The 21,704-nt window shown below is 39.6% G+C and overlaps 1 protein-coding gene across 3 annotated transcripts in view; it reads left to right on the top strand.

Moving 5' to 3' along the window:
* The window catches only part of LOC111564509 (cell migration inducing hyaluronidase 1), a 142,390-nt gene that overhangs the window by 75,767 nt on the left and 44,919 nt on the right, over window positions 1-21,704 (top strand). For all 3 annotated transcript variants that reach the window (XM_055010919.1, XM_055010917.1, XM_055010922.1), the window contains 8 exons: window positions 6,311-6,448; window positions 8,584-8,722; window positions 12,088-12,324; window positions 14,230-14,409; window positions 16,938-17,008; window positions 17,161-17,256; window positions 18,755-18,876; window positions 21,007-21,154. In XM_055010919.1, coding sequence (XP_054866894.1) covers window positions 6,311-6,448; window positions 8,584-8,722; window positions 12,088-12,324; window positions 14,230-14,409; window positions 16,938-17,008; window positions 17,161-17,256; window positions 18,755-18,876; window positions 21,007-21,154 — 1,131 coding nt within the window. The remainder of the gene's footprint in view (window positions 1-6,310; window positions 6,449-8,583; window positions 8,723-12,087; window positions 12,325-14,229; window positions 14,410-16,937; window positions 17,009-17,160; window positions 17,257-18,754; window positions 18,877-21,006; window positions 21,155-21,704) is intronic.

Below are 21,704 nucleotides of genomic sequence, written 5' to 3' on the forward strand. Positions count from 1 at the left end.
CACATGTATTTCTTCAATTGAAATGTCATTCCAGTGAACGTGGTTTACATTTGTGTTGTAACGTGTTACTTAATAACATGTCACAGTAATAATTACTTTCATCAGGTATCAAATAATCTAGGATTATAATTTTAAACAGTAATTGTTAATGCCCACGATATTTGTATGATATTTAGTCAGCTTGTTTACTATCTTATTGGGAGTTAATGCTGAATGCTGACAAATATATGTTCTTAGCTGACTTGACAATATTAGCTATAGGTATGTGTGCATTCAGGAATCACCTAGATCAGCTTAGAATGAAAAAAGCATGAACTGTACAGCTGACTTCCGGAGACCTGTGTACAGTCAGAGACGCTACACTAGCTGTTGCTGAATGGTCAGTAAAGTCGTCCAAACTGAAGGGCTGCCTGTTTGTTGCACCACAGTCTCTTGTTTGGTGTTTCTCTGTGTGTGAAATGTAAGATGCCAGTTGTTGGTTTGGGGGATTTAGGGCTGACTGCAGGCACCTGGCAAAGCTGAGGTAAGTAACGAGACTAATAATAATTTATTATCTTTGCACATGAGTAATTAGTAAATATGTATAACTGCTTTTTGATTAACGAGTGCATGATTGAAATTTTTCAGTAACTTGACCTATACTTTAATCATGTTAGGTAACCTTATCTTTGAACATGCTTACAGAACTGGCGCTAAGCTAATCACCAGAGGCATAGGGCATTTCCAGATTAGGTACAATTGTTTTGTACCATGTGACTACTACTTTATATTGCTGCTACTTTTGTTCTGGATGCACTTACAAGAAGGATACTTGGCACACTCTCGTCTGCCTCCATCAGATATGCAAGGAAGCAGCTGCAAGCGTTAATATCTGCACGCCATCATGCATAGTCATATTTCTGGAGAGGCAGGCAGTGCAGAGAACCTGCTTTTACATTTGAAAAAGTGATGTGAAAGATGTTTAAAGAATTTCATTCACTACTAATAAAATTTTATCTCATCTTATGCTATGCAAAAAAGGGACAATCTATATTTTCACTGTTTGAAAAAATATAACACATCACAGCAATGTGGTTCTTTAATATGTTCAACTGAAACCACAAAATGTAATTATTTTTTGGAGAGAGTGTGTTTTTTGGCAGTTTGCTCTTTTGGTTCAATCTCACTGCATTTATCAGTGTAACTGTCAGTCGCTTCAGGCAGCTAAAAAGCAATAATAAACCTAGTTTCCACAATAGAGAGACAAAGCTATGTGGAGCAGGACTGGGACAGACTAAGATTCCTCAGGTGTTTGTGGAAACTAAAACAGAGGTATAAACAGGGCAAATATTGAACATACATTCATGAGGCTGACACAAACACAACAAATTAATGCTAATTTCACCCTTCTCCTGCTGGATATGGAAATAGAAAGCTGTTTATATGGTATTGTACAATTGCACCATTCATTGTCATAATATGTTAGTGTTAACTGCATCTTGTTGCACTGCTGCCCACGTAAAGCATGCTCAGAGCGACACCTGCATCTTTTCAGGTGTGCTATAGGCTTCCCATCCAATCAGAAGTCAGAAACAGTATGGTATTGCCTGTGCTAATCTTTGGCTGAACATTTTTTTTCCTAAATTGTGATTAGAAGTCAAAAAATCTGCAGTTAAGTGCACCCACACATAGCACTTGTAACACCTGCTCCATATGTAAACAAAACCAGCTGTCAAAAATTATGATGGGTTAGTCCATGAAAAACCCTGAATGCAGCACAAAGTTATGCTGATCCCAAAACCTTATAGCCTTCAGACTGATTGACAGTGCGACAGGATATACTCTTGTGCACAATATTCTGTCGTACGGTTGGATAATGCAAATATTTAGTTTGTCCATTTTACATAACTACAGAGTAAAAGTTTATTTTTGACCTCAGGTAGAATAACTTGACCAAACATCTTAATTCACCATCCACTTACTGTCATTTTACGCTGCTTCTCAATCACAATTACAGTGGAAAAGTGGTTCAGAGTTGCAGAAAAATCTTCTGAGTGGAACTTCAAGATTATTTTCTCAACACAAAAGTATGTTTTTGTACTCACTGCAATGCAATAGAGTTGAATGGAAGCACCTGGACTGACTAGTAAAAGTTTAACATAAATTTTTAATTTCAGAAACAATGTCACTCTGGACAATCCAAAAGAACATGCCGTGTTTTGGTAAATTGTTAAAGCAAAAAAAAAAAATGCAATTAGGCCAACATCCTTTGTGGTGACAGGGTAGCTGCAAAAAGGTTTTCACAAGGGAGTTCTGTTTCCTAAAAATTGCATCTCTATGCAACTAAACTGCATTCTCAGTTACATTTTGAGGGAGATGTGCTTTCTCTGAATTGTGTTCATGATTTGTCATAAAGACATTTCTGATCAACATATGTGTCAGAAGTGTACAAACAGGGAAAAGACTCGCAATGCATGACTTGGAAGGCTCACAAAATATCCAAAGGATTTATTGACAGTAGGAAACGCACAAGGAGAAAATGGCACAAGGGCATAGGAAAAACTGGCAAGGAACACGAGGAGAAGGATGGGCATATAAACACTGACACATGAGACTATCTCAGACAGGTGGAGCACATTAGGGCGGGGCAAGTAATCACACAGGTAGGAAGGCAGACAAAGACTAGCAAGTATGAAGACAACTGCAACAAGACAAGGGTGAGTGCAACACATAACAGGAAATGTCAAACCAAAATAGGAAGTAAGCAAAACATGACCTAAGAGTGAGAGCTGGATGGGACAATATCCCTGCTCCTAGGACAAGCACCTGACGGCCCAGGCTCCTCGGGACGAAAGTCCATGAAAAGTTCGGATGAGTTCATGAACCAGAATGTTGTTGGCGGAAACCCATGTCCTTTCTTCAGTCCACCGGGCACCTGTGACCATATGCTCTGCGACGGACAGACAACAGCTTCTTGACTGTGTAGGTTGGTCCACCACTGATGAGTCAGAGATGCGGACGAAGAGTGGCCAGCACCAACGAACGTTGACTGTGGGGTGGATTTCATGGATCTAGGGAGTTACAGCCTCACAGTTGAGGAATTAATAACTTAAAAATACAGCTGTATTGAGAAAAAGCCCACATCTGTATTGAGAAACAACAGTCTGACAGCAGTTCGCCACCGGATTATGAGTGGCATTTCTGAGGAGGATCTGTCAGGCATGAGCCCAGCTGCACCTACATGTTGAATGAGGGCTCGGGCAGCTGGAACCTTCACCTCCTTTTCCAGGGCAGAGAACATTGGTAGTTGATAACCATGGGAGCACTGGAAGGGGGAGAGGTCAGTGGAGGAGCAATGCAGGGTGCTGTTGGTGTATTCAACCTGTATGAGCTGTGCGCTCCGGGAGACGGGATTGCGGGAGGCCAGGCAGTTGAGGCCAGTCTTATACTTGTTTGTGTTTCACAGCAGTGGTCCACTCCATGGCCATTCTCACCTTCTCATTGTCCATCCTCACCTCCCCCTTAGATACCACATACCGCAGAAAGGTAACAGTGCACTTCTCCACTTCCACAAAGAGCAGGTGATCCAGGAAGCACTGGAGAACCAGGGGAACCTGGGTTGGGCTCACCAGGACTCTCCTCTTTATTGATGAGCTGACCCTTTTACTGGACAGGAAGCAATGAAGTGATCCAATTGGTAACAGTAGATGCAAAGTGCCTCCTGGATGCATTGCTGATGTTCCTCAGGATTGATGCACATCCGTCACAGATGCATGTGGTCCTCCGTGGGCGCAGGGGGCAGCAAAGTTGAAAGATGAGAGATGAGACGGGTGGGGACACCTGTTGCTAAGGATTCCCTGGAGATTAACCGAGCTCATTCTCTCTCTCTCTCTCTCTCTCTCTCTCTCTCTCTCTCTCTCTCTCTCTCTCTCTCTCTCTCTCTCTCTCTGTCTCTCTGTCTCTCTGTCTCTCTCTCTCTCTCTCTCTCTCTCTCTCTCTCTCTCTCTCTCTCTCTCTCTCACACAATTGTTTGTAAACCTTAATAGCCAGAGAATCAAGTCCAGGAGAGCTAGCTAGTCCTTCATGCTAATTTAAAATAAATGCAAAAAGGTGTCAAAAAGTGCTGAAAGATTACAACCACTGGCTGCAGCTAGCATCCAGAACTAAACGGTGTAGTCCTGAACTCTGTTTTTGCCTGGTCGGAGTCCCACCAAAGCTCTGGCTGCTTCTCTGCCGGGAGCAATAGGCTGAAATACTTGGGTCAGCATCTAAGTGACGGGGGAGAGAGAGCTACATGCCTCAAACATCAAATTTCAGCTGATGTTGTCTGAATAGGCAGCATCAGCTGTCTGTGAACACCAGACCAAAAAATGCATGCACGGGAAGCAGTCTAAGGTCACTGACCAGGAGTCAGTGGACAGTCAGTGAAAATGCAAGGAGGATGTCTTAGACCATCTTTAAACAGAGACAGGTGTTCCCATCTCTCCCCATATCTCTCGCTATGTCTCTCAGTATACAGTGTTTTTCAACTGAACACAATACTAGTTTTGCTAGACCCAGCTTGCTATGTTATTTATTAATTTAAATTAATACATTTTATTCATGTAATCAAGAAGATCAAGAATAGTTTCTATGACTCTCAGCAACTTTGCCGACAAACACCTCCACGGATACTGAGTTCTCCAGGGCCAAACAGCCATTACTCACAGACAGCAGAAACCAGCTGATTGCACGTCACCACCTATCGGTCTGTGTTAGCCCTCTGGGAAATTTACTTGACAATTCAGGTCCCCGGCCAGTCAGTGTCATTGATGGCAAAGAAATGAGGTAACCACCACACACACTAGAGAGCAATAGATTGAAACTCTATTGGCCAGACAGGACAGTTACACACACTCTCTCAGTGCTACTCTGGTAATAACAGAGACAAACTAAATGGGACTATCAGTCATTCTTACTATTGAGTCAGCAATCCAATAACCTTGTGTGCTATTTTATCCCCGTTTAGAGAGTTAAGCTGAGAAAATTAGAGTAGAAAAAAGGAAACCAGATCACCAGACAACTGGCCGATATATAATGAAATGTAGTAGTAACACTGCTAATCGTATCAATCTGTATATTTGTGTATTTTTTCACTACGTCAGTCCCCCCCGCATATTGTTGCTTTTTTAATAATGATTTTGCTGATATCGCTTCCTGAAATACCTTTAAACAGCATCAAGACAGTGTGTTCTAACCTGTTACTTTCAATAAAGATGGCAGTTTGTGTATTCTGTATATACATAGTGATATCTGACTGTCAGCACATGGCAATTGGCAGTAATTTCCCCTTAAAATATGCCCAAATGTTTTTCCTTTTATATTAGTCTAGTAAAAAGCAATGTTCCACTGATGAAGCAGTTCGTAAAGGTGGCAATAAAGCCTGGAAAAGGCTCACACAGCTGAAATGTGTTGGACAAAGTTTGTTTATTTGAAAAGAATAGTGTTTTCCATCAGTTCCTTGATTCATTCACATTATAGGTACTGCGTTTTTCTTCAAGGCTGTTTGTTGGTACAGTGAAAGGCCAGGGAAAGGCAAGCATGAGGTGACTCAAGGCCACATTTTATTTCATTCCATTTCTTGTATTCCTGTAAACAACATCTTCTATTGATTTGCTCTTTTATCACTCTCCTGCACTTGTCTTGATTGTAGTGCTTGCAGTCAGCATAAAGAGTAATATTAGTTGCCATAGTAGTCAAAGCATATTGTGTTTAAGAATTTTTTGGTCCAAAATGAGTGGAAATAGGTGACAAAGCCTGCTGTCATTGCCTCCTCTTGGCTACATCCCACTGATTCCATGTTCTCTCTTCATTCATTCTCTGGCTTTAGCATGTCTTGGTAGTCAGCTGATGCATTCAGTTACACAAACAGAAGGTGACCAATATAGTTGTTAAATACTGAAAAACTACCTTGGAATTGATAAATCTGAATAATCTGCCTTGATAAACCTGAAATATGTCAAGCCACTAAAACCATTAAGATTGAATCACTGGTTTATTCCTCACGGTTTGTTATTGTTTTAATAATAATGCATTTTATAAGATTATCATACGGATTTGTAAGAAGAATATAAATCTTTCAAGTGACCTGTAAATTAGAAATGAAATTGTGAATTATAGCTGTAAATGGTATATTGTGTAATGCTTCTCTTTGAAATGTATAACTCTAACGTAAAAGTAATGGTACCCAACTACTGTCATTGAGTTAACTATGTCACATTTTACCACTAGAGAGCTGTGTGCATCTTTAGTAGTGTGTATTTAGTGTATGTGTATTTTCTGTCTCCTACAGTGTGTCCACACAAAGAGCCCGGACTGCAGCCATGGATGCCAGGACACAGCGAAGACCACCGTGTTACAATCGGTTATGGCAGGAAGGTCCTTCTCACAACTTCTGCTACAGTCCATTCCATTGAAATTCTCAATGGAGGTACAGTGGATAAATTACTCTTGTGGCACTCTTTTTGAAAAGTAAAATGAAGTGTGTTTATCTTCTGTAATGTGACATGTTTCTGAGTGAAACAGTGTCTATAAGTGAGGTATGGTTATACTGACAGCCACAGGAGAGAGAAGTCCGAGGATGACCAACAACACCTCTGTGCCTGAGATGCAACAAAACAAACATTTTTGAGGAATTATATCAGATTTATAGATTTAATGAAAATGACTGTTGAATATAATCAGGAAGAATGTCCCAACGGAAGGGGACATGAAAAGCCCTGCAGCTTCATGGCTTTTATTTATTTATTTATTTTTTTTAATCTCTGAGGACAGACAGTACTCCGTTGGTCTCAAGGTGAGACCTTTGCAGGGACTGCAAGGATCAAGATCAGGCAGGGATCAAGGGGACATTTTGTGTGTCATCAAAAACACCATCAATTCAGATCTCACGTGGATTAAAAGCCAGTGAAAGGAAGCTCAAATTGGTGTAATTTGGTGACTTCTTTTTAGACTTAATTAAAATTGTAACTGCTGTATCAGAACCACTTAAATATTTTCAGTATCAGCATGTGGCATGGCCTGAAAACAAGTTTTACAATGAAGTCTGGATAAAATACAGCATGAACTGGGTCTTGGCATCTGACCCAGCAGATTAAAAGATAGGATAGAATCAAACAGAATATACAGAAATGACACAATGAAAAATATTATTTCATACAATTTCAAAGTGGTGACAACTGTAACTGAAAGGTAATAATTTCAGAATGATCATTTACAAGCACATACAGCTGAGTACTGTCAGTGTAGCAGTAGAATTTAATTCCATGATTATTATATTTACAATTCTGTATATTTCACATAGGGACATTTCAATTGCAGTTTTAAGTGTGTGAAAAAGTAACACTATCTGTGAAAGAGTCAGAAATGCATATTGCTATATAATAATCAAGAGTATTGAAAGCAGTATGGAGATCTAATAAAGGATGCACAGAGATAAAGTCAGAATTTATAATAAGCAGAAGATTATTCATCACTTTTCTAAAAGCATTTTCAGTGGTGTGAAAGAACCAGTTTCCTGAAAGGATATTATGATTCAAAAAGATTACAGTCACAATTCCTGGCACTTTATAGCTCAATAAAATGTTTGAGCATGGTCTGTGTGTGTTGCCAAGTGTTTCCTCAATGGGAATCATTGGATTTGATGGTATTCTCTCTATAATATATTAATTATTCTAAGACCTAGCCCTTAATATATGAAGTGCTCTGGGAAAACTTATGTTGTGAATTAAGGCTATATAAATAAAAATGAATTAAACTGAATAGAATCTGATCGGCACAAGAATAGAAAAAAAAACTGTTGAAAATGTAGTATTCAGAGCAGTTTGAAGTCTAAGCTTTGGGCTCACAGGGATTATTTTTACATACGTTTACCTTATTATTTGAAACTGGCGATGTTTGAATTGAACACTGATGCTATATCTTATTGTTTCAGGCATTTGCAATATTGCCAATTTAATTTAACTTTTCAGATTAACAGACAAATTAAGGGATCTCTAAAATAATTTAATTTCTAAAATTTCTGAGGTAAATTAAAGATAATTTAACAGACTGTTTTTAGGTATTGTCTGATTCAGCCGAAATGTGCCCAGATACTATGTTGAAAGCTATCTCTGATTCTATACTAGTACAGTATGTATTATGTGACATTAGTTCTTTCAGCAGAATCCCTATCAGTGCATCAATACACATGCTTAGAAAGCATGTGCACGGTGGTTCTGCTGTTGTTTCTAAGTGCCTCCAAGTGAATTGTCTTTCAAAGTGAAAAAAATTCAGTTCATTCAATTGTGTTGGAAATATTGTGCAAAATGAGTAATATTAGAGGAATAGTGTGCTGAAAGCAGGGCCTGGGTCATTCCAAGATGTTTAACAGCTATTCATCACTTCACTACTGAACTGATACCACTAGATTGCAGATGTTGTAGAAAAGGTGGTTGCGTATTTGTGTGAACAGCCTGAATCCAAGGCTATAAATGGTAGGGAGATAGAAGATGTCTAAGGGTACTGGAGCATGAAAGAGCTGCCAGGAGGCTTCATCACTCACCCACTCACCTCTCTCCCCTGTAGGAAAGCTGGTGATTGCTGACACCAAGTGGCCCTTACTGCTCCGGACGAAACACATTCTGATTGGAAACAAAGGGGAGTTGCACATTGGAAGCCCAGACTGTCCTTATAAAGGGAACCTCACCATCTCCTTGTTTGGAAGGTACAGTTTTGAAAAACATTGTCACTTGGTCAGCACATGACTATAAGTTGAAGTCAATTTAATGATTAAAATCTGAATTTTTACTCACATTGTCCTTTCAGTAAACAGTGATCTATCTAGTCTTGTGCTCTTATTTTGATAAGATCAATTTAATTACGTTACTGTTGAAAAATGGGTAAATCTTCACAGTTACGTTATTAAAAAACAAAATGGTCACAATGGTTGGTATGGATGAGTTAAAGTCCTTACTCTCAGATAAGAATGCTGCTCAGTGATTCCAAGGCTGCTGTACTGGTTTCACCGTATGAAACTTTTGTTGGTTGAGAATCATGTTGTAAGTCACTATGGATAATTCATTTCATTCAGTGACTTTGGATTTTTAGCTTTTATCCTGAAGCAAACAAAGGTTGATATTTGCTGTTAAAAGTCAAATAGAAGCTTTTAGATTGATGGCCTTTAAAATTGGCCGCACCCTGTCAAGTCCCTCTCAGTGTAAATTTTTCCATGATAGCATGGTGTTTTACAATGGTGGACTTCAGTGGTAAATATAGTAAACATCACACTTGCTTACATTAGTATGATGTCATTGTGAGCATGTTAGCATGTTAACATTAGCATTCAGCTCAATGTACTACTGTGATTAAGCAGATCCTCACAGACTGACAAGGACTTGACTCTTGTTAAAGGTTCACATCTTTGGAAGCAACTGAGGGTTGAATGCAAGAAACAATGTGGAGAAGTCCTAAAGTTTTGAGAGTGAAACTCTCGACATTTGTGTCCAAGGTGTCACATCCAGCTCATACCATTAGGTTATGTTCCATTTTTTTTTTATCTTCACATTTCCTGTTCTGTGTTGTATTCACCTTTGTCTTGTTGCAAGTGTCTTCACACAGTCTGGTCTTTGCCTTCTCTCGTGCTTGTTTGATTATCTGCTCCAGTGTAATGTGTTCCCCCTTTGTGTGATTGTTTCCTTTACCCTTTGCGATTGTCCTTGTGATACCTGTGTTTTTCTGACTCTGCCTGTTTCTGACCACTGAGGTCTGCCAAGTGATTTTTTATACATCTGCCTGATTATTATGCTCCTGTTTGTACAATAAATCCATAGCATTTTTTCGTGAACCTCCTGAGTCATGCATATTGAATCCATTCCGTGTTTGTACTGTTTTGATTGTACGAACTGGCCAAAGACAGGGTCAGCTGACTCTGATCCAGTTTGCTATCCAGTTTCTAAAAGCCGAAGCACAGCACATTCATATTCAGGAACTCAGTGCCATGAGGCTCAGATTGAGAAACATGGGAGACTGATAGGAGAACCTCTTCTCTGCTGTGGGGAAGAAGACAAATCTTCTGGTTAGCCAAGTTGAAAGACTCTCCATTTTGACTTTGTTTTTGTTTATTTGGATGACATTCCCTCAAATCCCACATCCAACATGTTCACCAGGTTTTCTGGATCTCTGGATCACCAGTTCTTTGTGACAGTGGAGAAGTATGAGTTCCTCATTGCTCTTGTCTCCTTCCTGGTGTATGTGGTATCTGAGGGGAATGTGAAAATGGATGATAAGATGGTGAGTGCAGTTACAGAGTGGCCCACTCCTGTGAACCACAAGCATGTCCAAAAGTTTTTGGGCTTTGCCAATTTTGACTGCAAATTTATCAGAAAGTTCACTAGTGTTGCTACCCCTATGTATGTTCTCACCTCTTCCAAGACCATATTCCAATGGACCCCATAGGCTCCCAGAAGCTAAAAGAAAGCTTCATCACTACTCCAGTCCTCTTGTTAGCAGAAATCTGCCAGCAGTTCATAGTGAAGGTGGATGCCTCTGATGTAGGAATGGGCGGCGTCCTTTCTCAGCTCCACCACTGTGCCTTGCTCTCCTGCAAATTCTCTGATGCAGAAACACACAGTGAAGTAGGTAACATAAAAATGGCAGCCATAAGGTAACTTTGGAAGAGTGGCAACATTTGCTGGAGGGGGCAGAGCAACCATTTCTGGTGGACAATTGGAGTGTTGTCACACAGCTAAGAAGTTAAACTCCAGATAGGCAAGGAGCCCACTATTCTTTGATAGATATACCTTCACCATATGCTATCATCCTGTTTCTAAGAATGTCAAAGCAGACACCCAAGATCTCCACTCCCATCCGCCAACCTCCTGTCTCATGGGGTTGGTCATATGGGAGGTAGAGGAACAGGTCATAGGAGCTATTGCTGATTTTAATGTGCCAGCTGGGTGCCCTCTGAACTGGTTATTTGTTCCCTTCGACCTTTACTTCCAAGTCATTTCCGGGGCTCACTTCTCCCCTCTCTTTTGTCACCCTGGCATCAAGAGAACATCTTGCGGCAATGCTACTGGTTGCCATCCATAGAGAAGGAGGTGTGGAAGGACATGGCTGCATATCCTGTCTGTGTCCAGAATAAGACCTCCCGACACCCCCATGCTGGTCAGTTTCAGTCACTTCCTGCTCCTCATCACCATTGGTCTGACGTCTCCTTGGGCTTCATCGCTGACTTCCCAGTGTCAGAAAGTAACACCACCTTGCTCATGGTCATGGATCGCTTCTCTAAAATGGCGCGTTTTATCCATTTAAACAACATTTCTGCTCTCTCATATATTTAGACTGCACAGACCCTGGAGAAATTGTCGTCAGACATGGACCCCAAATATATTTTGCAGTTCTGGAAGGCACTCTGCTCTCTGTTGAGTGCATTGGTGTGTCTATCCTTGGATATAACATCCCAATTCAGTGGGCAGACTGAGAGACTGAATCAGTTATTGGAAACTCTGAAACGGAAACTCCCCGGATTTATGAGGATCAATTCTACGTTCCATGTCAGCTGTGTCAAGCTGGTCAATTTGAGCCCATATTTGCCAGACAGTCCTCCTCTTCCACGCCCCCTGCTCTGGCCTAATGTGCTCCATCTGTTTGTGATTGTTTCCCCTACATTTGTGTATATATACTCACCTTTTTGCCCTTGTTCCTTGCCAGTTCATCTTTTGTCCCTGTGCCAATGTCCCAGTTGTTATTTCCTTGTGATTATTCTCATGCTACCTACGTGTTTTTCTGAGTTTTCCTGTTTCTGATAATAAATCAACAGAACTTTTTATGAACCTCAGTCATGCATATTGAGTCAATTTCCTGTTTGTACTGTTGTGATACAGGGTCTTTATTGCATTTTTGCACATATTTTTACCTGATTTTCACATCGCCCTTTACTGTTGACTACCAAATTAATGAAAATATCACAAAGCTTAGTTTTTTAAAAAAAATATATTTTAATTTACAATTTCCTAATATATACTCCTTGACTCAAATGTCACATCACGAAAGACATCAATAAAACATTTATAATTTTCCCCTTCTTAGACTGGATGACAGCGATGAGGAGCACAGCTACTTTGGGAGAAAGTACATCGGCGTGGGGACCGGAGGGACACTGGAGATTCATGGACAAAATAAGCTCTCATGGACGTTCCTCAACAAGACACTTAACCCAGGACAGAGCAATCAAAACAACTACCTGTACCAGAGAAGTTGGGGAAACCGTGGCATCATTATCCACATTATTGACCCCAAGACTGGAGAAGTGCTGCATGATGACAGGTGAGAGTCCCTTTGGACACAGAGGCTGTGCCTTGGCTGTTGAACAATCCCTCAAGACTTAACTGGAGTATAAATTATGTCGTAGCTGACATCTTGTAATAAGCTTGTAATAAAGAGTTGTAATGAGCGTGACAAATGTCCCTAGCTATTTCTAGATAGTACATCTAAAATCAATGACATATTTAATGTTCTTTCTTGACTAATTTTCCATTATATATTTTAAATTAAATAACAGATACATAGATATACTGTTGGTACGCTTTTTTAAAAACCACAATAACAGCTGTATGTCATAATTTGCAGGCAATGAATTGAAAAGGTATATAGTTAATGTAACTGATTTGTTCAGAAGTCAATGTAATGCCGATTTTTCTATCGGGATACATTCTTTGATTTTGTTGAAGCACCTGCAACATCTGGAATTAGGGAGCACTGTGTGTATTTACTTTTTTTCCCCCAAATTTTGTGATAATATATTTATATTAGTGTAAAAGGGAAAAAAGCTATTTGACAATATATCAGAAATGTTCCTTTAGCCAGAAGTCACTGTCATGAAACTTAAAAGAATATAACAAGCACAAAAAAATCAAAAGGCATGTGTTTAAGCAACGTTTATTTTATTGTTTTTATTGGCATTTGTGAAACATCAGTTGGAAAGGTTCAGTCAGTGACTTGTGTACTTCCTGTGTGTGTACATTCAGTGTGTTAGGTACATGAGGATTTGCACATTTTCTTTTTATAAATATATGCCTTCATTTTCAGTATTGTTTTAAAAAAAAAACTGTCAGGGCACATTTGCATTGAATACAGAAATTTGCTGTAGTAGATCAACACATAGGATGGATGCAGCGCAGCTTTCAAAACACCTGTTTATACGCTGCCTGGCCAAAAAAAAGTCACCACCTGGATTTAACTAAGCAAAAAGGTAAGAACCTTCCATTGGATAATTACTGCAGTGATGAATACGTTTCAGCTGCAACAACTTATTTAACCCTAGCTGATGCAGTGAGGAGCTTCTCATTTCTTAAACAACCATGTTGGAAGACATATCCTGTGGTCATGGAAAGGATGTTAATCTGTCTCAGACGGTCACATTATTGGCCTGTATCAAGCAAAGAAATCAACTAAGGAGATTTCTGAAACTACTAAAATCAGATTAAGAACTGTCCAATGCATTATTGAAACCTGGAAGGATAGTGGTGAACCATCATCTCTTAGGAACAAATGTGGTCGATCATGTGGTCTGATGAGTCCAGATTTACCATGTTCCAATGTGATGGGCACATCAGGGTAAAACGAGAGGCGGACAAAGTGATTCACTCATCATGGCTAGTGCCTACAAGCCTGTGGGGGTTTGGGTTATGATCTGGGGTTGGTCAGGTTCAGCAACATTATGTTCCCAAAGAATGAGGTCAGCTGACTACCTGAATATACTGAATGACCAGCTCTTTCCATCAGTGAAGTTCTTCTTCCCTGATGGCATATTCCAAAGATGACAATGCCAGGATTCATGGGGCTCACATTGTGAATGAGTGGTTCAGGGAGCATGAGACATCCTTTTCACACATGGATTGTCCTCCACAGAGTCCAGACCTCAGGAACACTGAGAATCTTTGCGATGTGCTGGAGAAGACTTTGTGCAGTGGTCTGACTCTCCCATCATCAATATAAGATCTTGGTAGAAAATGAATGCATCTCTGGACAGAAATAAATGCTGTGACATTGCAGAAGCTTATTGAAATGATGCCACAGTGAATGAGTACCATACTCAAAGCTAAAGGCAGTCCAACAAAATATTAGTGTGCAACTTTTTTTGGCCAGGCAGTGTATTCTAGGATCAGTAAAAGACACTAATGACTTTGTTTCTTTCTGTGTTTCTCTTTTAATCTCCCTTTGCTCTAACAGGTTTGACACATACCGCAGTAAGAATGAGAGTCGTCGCCTTGCAAAGTATGTAGATGGTGTAGAAGCGGGGCTCATACTGGCTATGGTGGTGAATGATGAGGGCTCAAACAACTTGGAGGACTCAGCCAAGAAGAGTATATCCAGGCTAGGGAGTCACCATATCAGCAGCCTGGGATTTCGGTATGCTCTGCAGTATTGTTTTGAAATGAAACACGTTAGCCTCTGGCAACTTGTGATGGAAACTGTTTTTTTTTACTTTCTGTATAAAAACAAAGGCAAAATCAATGTTCATAATCAAAAAATATCGGCTCAACAGATAAACAAATTCTGACAATGACTTTGTTTCCGTGCCGCTAGTCAGTACTACAAGCTTGACTTATGTGCTATACAGACTAGTGTAACAAGTATTCAGCTCACGCCATGTCAGGAACTGAAATGTGTTTTTGAAGATTCCAGCACTGTATTGTCTGGAGCATTGATTGCTGTGAGTTAATGAGAAAATGTTACAACCTCAGGTAAATCATAGTGAATACCTGTCTTTTTATAATTAATCCCTGCAGCTTTAGGGGACCTTATGGTGCTTAATGATGTCCAAAAAACTGTCTCTAGTGTAACATTTGAAAAAAAAAAAAAAACAGAACAAAAAAAACTAAACCAGGATCGAACACTTATATATACATAATGATTCTGTTTCTTTTGTTTCTTTTGTTTGTATATATATATACAAACACATATACAAACACAAATTTACACAGTGAATGTGTTATCAAATACTTTCCTATTTACACATCCAACAGACACAGATTAACGTTGCCATTGATTTGTAGTTGTATGACACATAAAAAACAGCTGAGTCTTGACACATCTAGTGCATATATATATATATATATATGTGTGTGTAAGTCCTGTGCAAACCCATATACACTCACACACATTGACACTCACCGTTCTTTGTTACGGAACACATTGTTGAATCACATTGTTTGTACTGAAGTTGTGCTGAATCTCTGCAAAAGCTGTTGAGGTGAAAAAGCTCAGCCTGTCAGTATGTATTAGCTCGAGATGAATTCAGGGGAAATGGAAACTGAATCATGCCACTACAAGAAAACCTCTGGGATGACTCCAAGTTTATCAGGTCATAACCACAGGCTATCAGAGTAAAGTATATACTTACATTGACACATTTGTCAAACAACACTTGACTTTGCGCTTTTATTTTTCATAAATAGGAATACAGGACTGTTGGATACATGACTTTACACGGTAAACCACAAGCTTGGGTGTGAATATGTTTTTGCACAGTGTACAGTCATTTGCAGATTCAGTGGCCTAGTTGTGGGCTAGGAGAAGATGCTGGTGAATCTTGGCAGTGAGGTCCTGGATTAGTCTCCAAAGCCATGTGGTGTTATGAAACTTAATGCTGTCATTGAAAACGCAGGAAACACAGGGAGGGTTTCATAAATGAGTCAAAGACAAGTTAGCATTCCATTCCCAATTTTCACTTTGCTCCATGGTTTTGGATGCTGCAAACTTAATGGATGGGAGCAATGGTGAGACGATAGAGGGATTCCTGCTTAATGACTCTTGTCGCCTGCTCCCTCCACACTACAGCCAAAAAGGCCAACACTGGTGTCATCAGGAGAGAGAGCCTTTGTAATTTGTGGTGCACCCAGAGACATTTTAATAAGCTGGAATTTATGAGACAATGTAGACTCTGAAATCCATTTCCAGTTATGGAATTTGTATACGCTTACTGCAGCTGTCACACTGGTCTGTAGTGATACAGCGACACGCCTTTGATGCTGCTTTGTTTTTAAAGCTTTGAAAAATCAATTTAAGCATAAATGAAATGCATACGTTTTAAAGTGGTCTTGTATTGTTTTAGTAACAAAGTGTATTATTGTCACATAAGTTGGATCTTGTACAGTCACTTCATGTTGCTTATTCTCAAATGATATGTTCCAGATCTAATGGTGCAGATCTCCACCCTAATTGATTTAGAGAACAAACATATTTAGTGATTATGAGAGCAAGAGATAGTTGTAGCCCAAATTATGATATTAAAAATGAATCCATTTGAGATTCTTGTTTTATTATTTAACAAAATCTTATAGCTAAAAGTTTAATGTTTAGTTGTGCAACAAAGTATCTGCTCAGTCAGAGCACTGTACACCAGAGGTCTTCATCTCCCCAACACCAATGCCAAAGCTCTTTCTTGAATGTTAAACAGTTTACACACATTCACAGGTGTCTTTTAAGATATTCAATATACAACCTCTCACTTCCATTCACAAACCCACTAACATCTAAGGCATAGAGAAAATCAGAGTCAGAGAAAATGCACAGAGCTACCTTTGTTTATCCTGACAGGTAGCATGGCATTACCTCAGTAACACATGCTGGCATACCTTTATTAACTACTCAGGCTAGCTATTTGTGGATGTGAGCTATTCATCCTTTATGTTAATGTTTTTAGACATGTAATGTTTTGTTCAGGCCTCACTTCTTTTCACCTGCTGCTCTGCTGCTTTCGTTTATATGTCTTATTCATTTTATACATCTGGCTTTACATCTTTTCTTTACTGTCTCCTCTTTCTGTCTTCTTCCTGTACATTTTTTATCTCCATTTTGTCCTTTTGCTGAACTCACAAATCTTTTCATCTATCCAATCTCTTTTCTTCATCTTACCTATCTTTTTTTTTCTACAGTCATCCTTGGACCTTTATTGTGACTAAAGGTAATGTTTCTTCAGCTGTGGAGGATCATGATGTCTATCAAGGTAAGAATCAGTTTTTAGTTTTTGCTTCTAACTTGAGCTTCAGTGTGTAGAAATGTGCCCTGCATTTCATTTTAATTCAACATGATCAGTGGTCTCCCATTGCTGTGGATTTATGTGACGTAACTAACATTTTCATAATGCGTTCTTTACAGGGACCAAGGCCTCCTCAGAGGCTCGGAGCTCGACTGCTTTTCAATCAAGCTTTGGGGAACATTTCACTATCACCACCAGCAGCCAGTGGGTGCAAGGTAGCTCTTCTTTCTGGCTCCCTATTACACAATCACATCAGGAGCTGTGCGACATGCAGATGTCCTTCATTCAACAAAATAAGTGATTAGATTTATCAAGGCTGTGACACCTGTGTTTTCTTTTTCGTTTTTAAATATGTTTGATTATTGGCTGGAGTTCAACTTGTTGTGTGGTTTGTGTCAGTGTTTTCACAGTCAATCTTTAGATGCTTGTACAAATACTAGGAAGAGACATGCTAACAGAATTTAGTTATGTGTATGGCTAAAAAAGTTGTAAAGACAAGATTAAAGCACAACAACGATGGAATGGGGACTATGAATGAGAACAGTGTCTGATAACACTGACATAAATGAATATTGGCAGGATTTTTTGTTTTGTGTTTATCACGCTTGAATTTAAACATACACTAACGGTCAAAAGTTTTAGAACACCCCAAATTTTCCTGTTTTTTATTGAAATTCAAGTAGTTCAAGTGCAATAAATAGCTTGAAATGGTTGAAAGGTAAGCAGTGAACTGTCAGAGGTTAAAAAAGGTAAGGTTACCTAAAACTGAAAAATAATGTACATTTCAGAATGATACAAAAAGGCCTTTTCAGGGAGCAAGAAATGGGTTAACAACTTAAAGGTGTTCTGCAGCAACTGAGGTTGATCAAGCCTTGAAAGCTGGTGCTACCAAATCCTACAGGTGTCCCAACTTTTCTTGATTACTTCCAGCCCCCTCTGTCTGTTTAAAAGTAGTGTTGGAACACACTGTGGCACTATACCATTGAGAGCTTTATTTGAACAGTATTGTACTGCAGAAAGTAGTGTGTTGCTATAAAGATGGCAAGGAAAAAGCAGTTAACAATAGGAGAGACAGACCATCATAACACTAAAAGTTGTAGGTCATTCCTACAGAGAAATTGAGAAGAACGTCAAGGTGTCAGTGTGTACAGTTTTCTTCACCATTAAAAGGCACTCAGAAACTGGTGAGAATCTCTGACAGGAAGAGGTCTGGAAGACGCCAGTATTGCTGCTGAATTTTTGAAGCTGCAGTTGATCAGCCTTGTGGTGATGTCATCGTCATGTCATCTTCCCATCTCCCTTGCTGTTATTTACCACTAACTTAAAGCTGATTCCAAACAGATTCTTCTCATCGAGTAGCATTTTGTTTAATGAACCTGCCTCAATCCAGCATGCAGATTTAGATGCATGTTTATATTTATATGATATGCATACAGTGGAAGAAGCTGTGAGACCTGTACTCAAACATTTTTAGGCAACCCAACTCTGTCCTGCACTTCAGATTAAAATTCATACCCTGAGTCAAATGCACAACCCCTGCTGTGGCAGCCAGGCAAGGGGCATAATGGGTGGAGGAAGCCCTACAATTACTCAGATTCGGAGACTCTCTGACAGCATAAATGTACCACAAGTCAAAGCTAAGACATAGATTACTCTAATACCACATGGACCACTGAACTAGGAGGCACTGATGTGTATGTGTGTGTCCTGCAGAGGCAGAGTGGACAGACTGGTTTGACAGGGATGATGAAAGGGGATCTGGAGACTGGGAGAAACTGTCTGACCTGCATCAGACCTATCCAGACCGACTGTGTAGCAGCCCATTGGACATCCAGGTAAATCTCATCTTACTTTATCAAACACATACTCATGTATTTATGGAAAACAACGGCATAAAAGAACATATTACTGCATAAGAATCTGGACTCTGGTGTGCAATGCCACACCACTAGGCTAAATGGGGGGAAATTTTTGTGCAAAGGTTACTGAATATATACACTAAACGATACTGAACCATATTGATTAAATGAGGAAATGAATTTACCTTGTTTTCCATGAATGTATGTTTCTTAATAAGTTTAACAGTTTCTGTGATATTTTATGATTTATATTTATTTGTGTTATGTTAAGCTAGCCCTAAAGTATGCAATGCTCAGAACATTCCCATCTTATGACAGACAGCTATTGGTGGGTTGTATTCATTTTAAACATATACATCATTACTGCCTCTGATGATAATGTTACAACATCAGTTGCTGTACTCTTTTAAGGGCTGTGTGCTTCACATTCCATGCTTCCTTGTATACATGCGTGTATATAGACAATCACAAATATCTCAGAAACTGCCAGCAAATGCACTCACCCAGTAGCAGAGATGAGAGGTGATAATGCTGGTAACTGGGTCATTATCATTGCCATGGCTCATGTTGTCAGGCCTCTGGGTTACTGATCAGACGTTCAGGGTTTAAGCTCCAGCACTGCCACTGACTTGTGCACTGATCTCTGACTTTTGCATAAAGGCTGTATTTGGGTGCACTCACAGCAATGACAATAAAATAGACTCTTTGTTTTAACATGTAATCCTGTAAGGACCGACTGGCACCATAAAGTAACAGCTGTTAAGATAAGTAGTGGTGTTAGATATGCCCACACTGCCTCCACTGCCCATAACATCACCATAAACAGTAGCCATTGTAGGCTCCAGCTGCTCCTTTTAATGCCTACCCTGCATTTTGGCTACCTTCATGACATCTCCTTTTCATCTCCTTGCATTCTGTTCTTTACGTTCTCTTGTTTTCTTACTGGATTTAATTTCTCCAAAAATGTACTGCTCATGGCTTTCTGTTTTTTTTTTTTTTGCTTGTATTCTGTCTTGCTTTATGTAGCTACCAGGTAATAGGAAGCTGAAAATTTCTTTTATTTTCCTTTTCTTCATTTTATATTCCTATTCTTCCTATTTAGGAAGAACTTCTATATTCTAGATTGCCAACTCTGTGTGTCATAATTTTTCCACTGAATCTGGAAACACTTAAAGTTTTCTTCAGTTTGCAGTTTTCACTGTGTAATTATAACACTGCAGGATGTCTATTTTTAGCAGCCAAGTGTTTTTCATTGTCTTTCTCCAATATTTTACGTAATGTGGTTCTGATATGTTTTGGATTATTTGGTCATCTTAAGGTCAGATAAACTAAGATGACTCAGTGCCAGAGGCTGCACATCTGTGCTTCCCCTGTTGCTTGAGTTTGCACTGTGATAGTAGCATTAACAACCACTTTAATTCAAGTAGTCATCCTTAGTGTTTTTTTTCTGTTTTAGACAGGTTCATCAGAAAAAAAGAAATCAAACCACATATTAAACAACATATTAAAAAACGAGACTGGCCTTTCATTCTGTGTTACACCACCAGAGAGAACTCTGAAAGGAAGTCGGATGTACTGCACAAGAGCACTTTTAGTGAAACTTTTCCAGCACATAGAAAAAGTTGACTACCATTAAGTCCTGTTATCTTCTAAGAAGACTGGAATAATTACCCAGTGTTCATCATGCTTTTGCTGTGCAAATTGGGTTGAAATTACTGAGCTTTGTGTTACAGTTACAGCAAAAACTGATGTGTGCAGAACTCTGGCCGAGTAGATTGTTGTGTCTGGACCCAATGGGAAACAGAGAAACACTGAACCCTTACCCTGACTGCTGGCGGCCTTTATAAAATTCCTGCTGTTTGCCAACAAAATAAGCCAGATGCTAGGCAAACACCAGATGTCTTGTGCAAAAATAATTCCTTTCATTTGACCAACAAGGGATGTCCTAATGGCCAGACATCGCTCTATCTTTCTCTCTGGCGCTATGGACATGCATATTTCCCAATATTTGAAAATGTTTTTTTAGGAACAGTGTTACCCACAATAGTACTGGTGTGTCCAAAAAAATGTCTTTTCTTTATTCATTAAAGTCATTCCTCTTTCCAGGCTGAAACCCATGACGGCATACCATCCAACCAGACAGGAGATGTGATCTACAAGAATGACAAGGACTATGGCTTCGTCTGCCTCAACAAGGACCAGACTCATGGCCTGTGTCACAACTACAGGGTTCGCTTCCTCTGTGGAAAGCTGGGTACATTCATCACACATTCCTCACAGTCTCTCTCTGTGTGTGTGTGTGTGTGTGTGAGGGTGGCATGTGGATGATGTTTTTTCCAGTGTAGGCTTTAATCATGCTACACTCATGGGTGTAGTCTCATAAGTATAGCATAGAGGGAGAGCTTTAGCTGACTAATTTCAGTATATGGTGTATCAAATCACAAGCACTCGCAGAATGTGCTGCAGAGTGTTGTGTGTGTGTGTGTGTGTGTGTGGGCAGGCTGCTATGGTTGGAATGCATTAAGCCCACATCATGGTGCTGGAAAACACACAGCACCAAACTTTGATACCACAGACCTTTGTGTGGACTTGTCTCTGTCTTTGTTTGTGTGTTATATGGTTGACACCGGGTACAATTACCCCTACATGCCATGCACTCACAGTGTTAAATAGTACAACTGTACTGCACCATTCAGTCTATGAAAGCCTTTGTTTGCCTTTACTCTCAACTGAGAAGATGAATACAATCTACGTTTTATTATAGCTGGCAAATCTTTACTCAAATCAACTGTAAAGAAACATTA

The sequence above is a fragment of the Amphiprion ocellaris genome, chromosome 1, assembly GCF_022539595.1.
Source record: "Amphiprion ocellaris isolate individual 3 ecotype Okinawa chromosome 1, ASM2253959v1, whole genome shotgun sequence".
Classification (NCBI taxonomy): Eukaryota; Metazoa; Chordata; class Actinopteri; family Pomacentridae; genus Amphiprion; species Amphiprion ocellaris.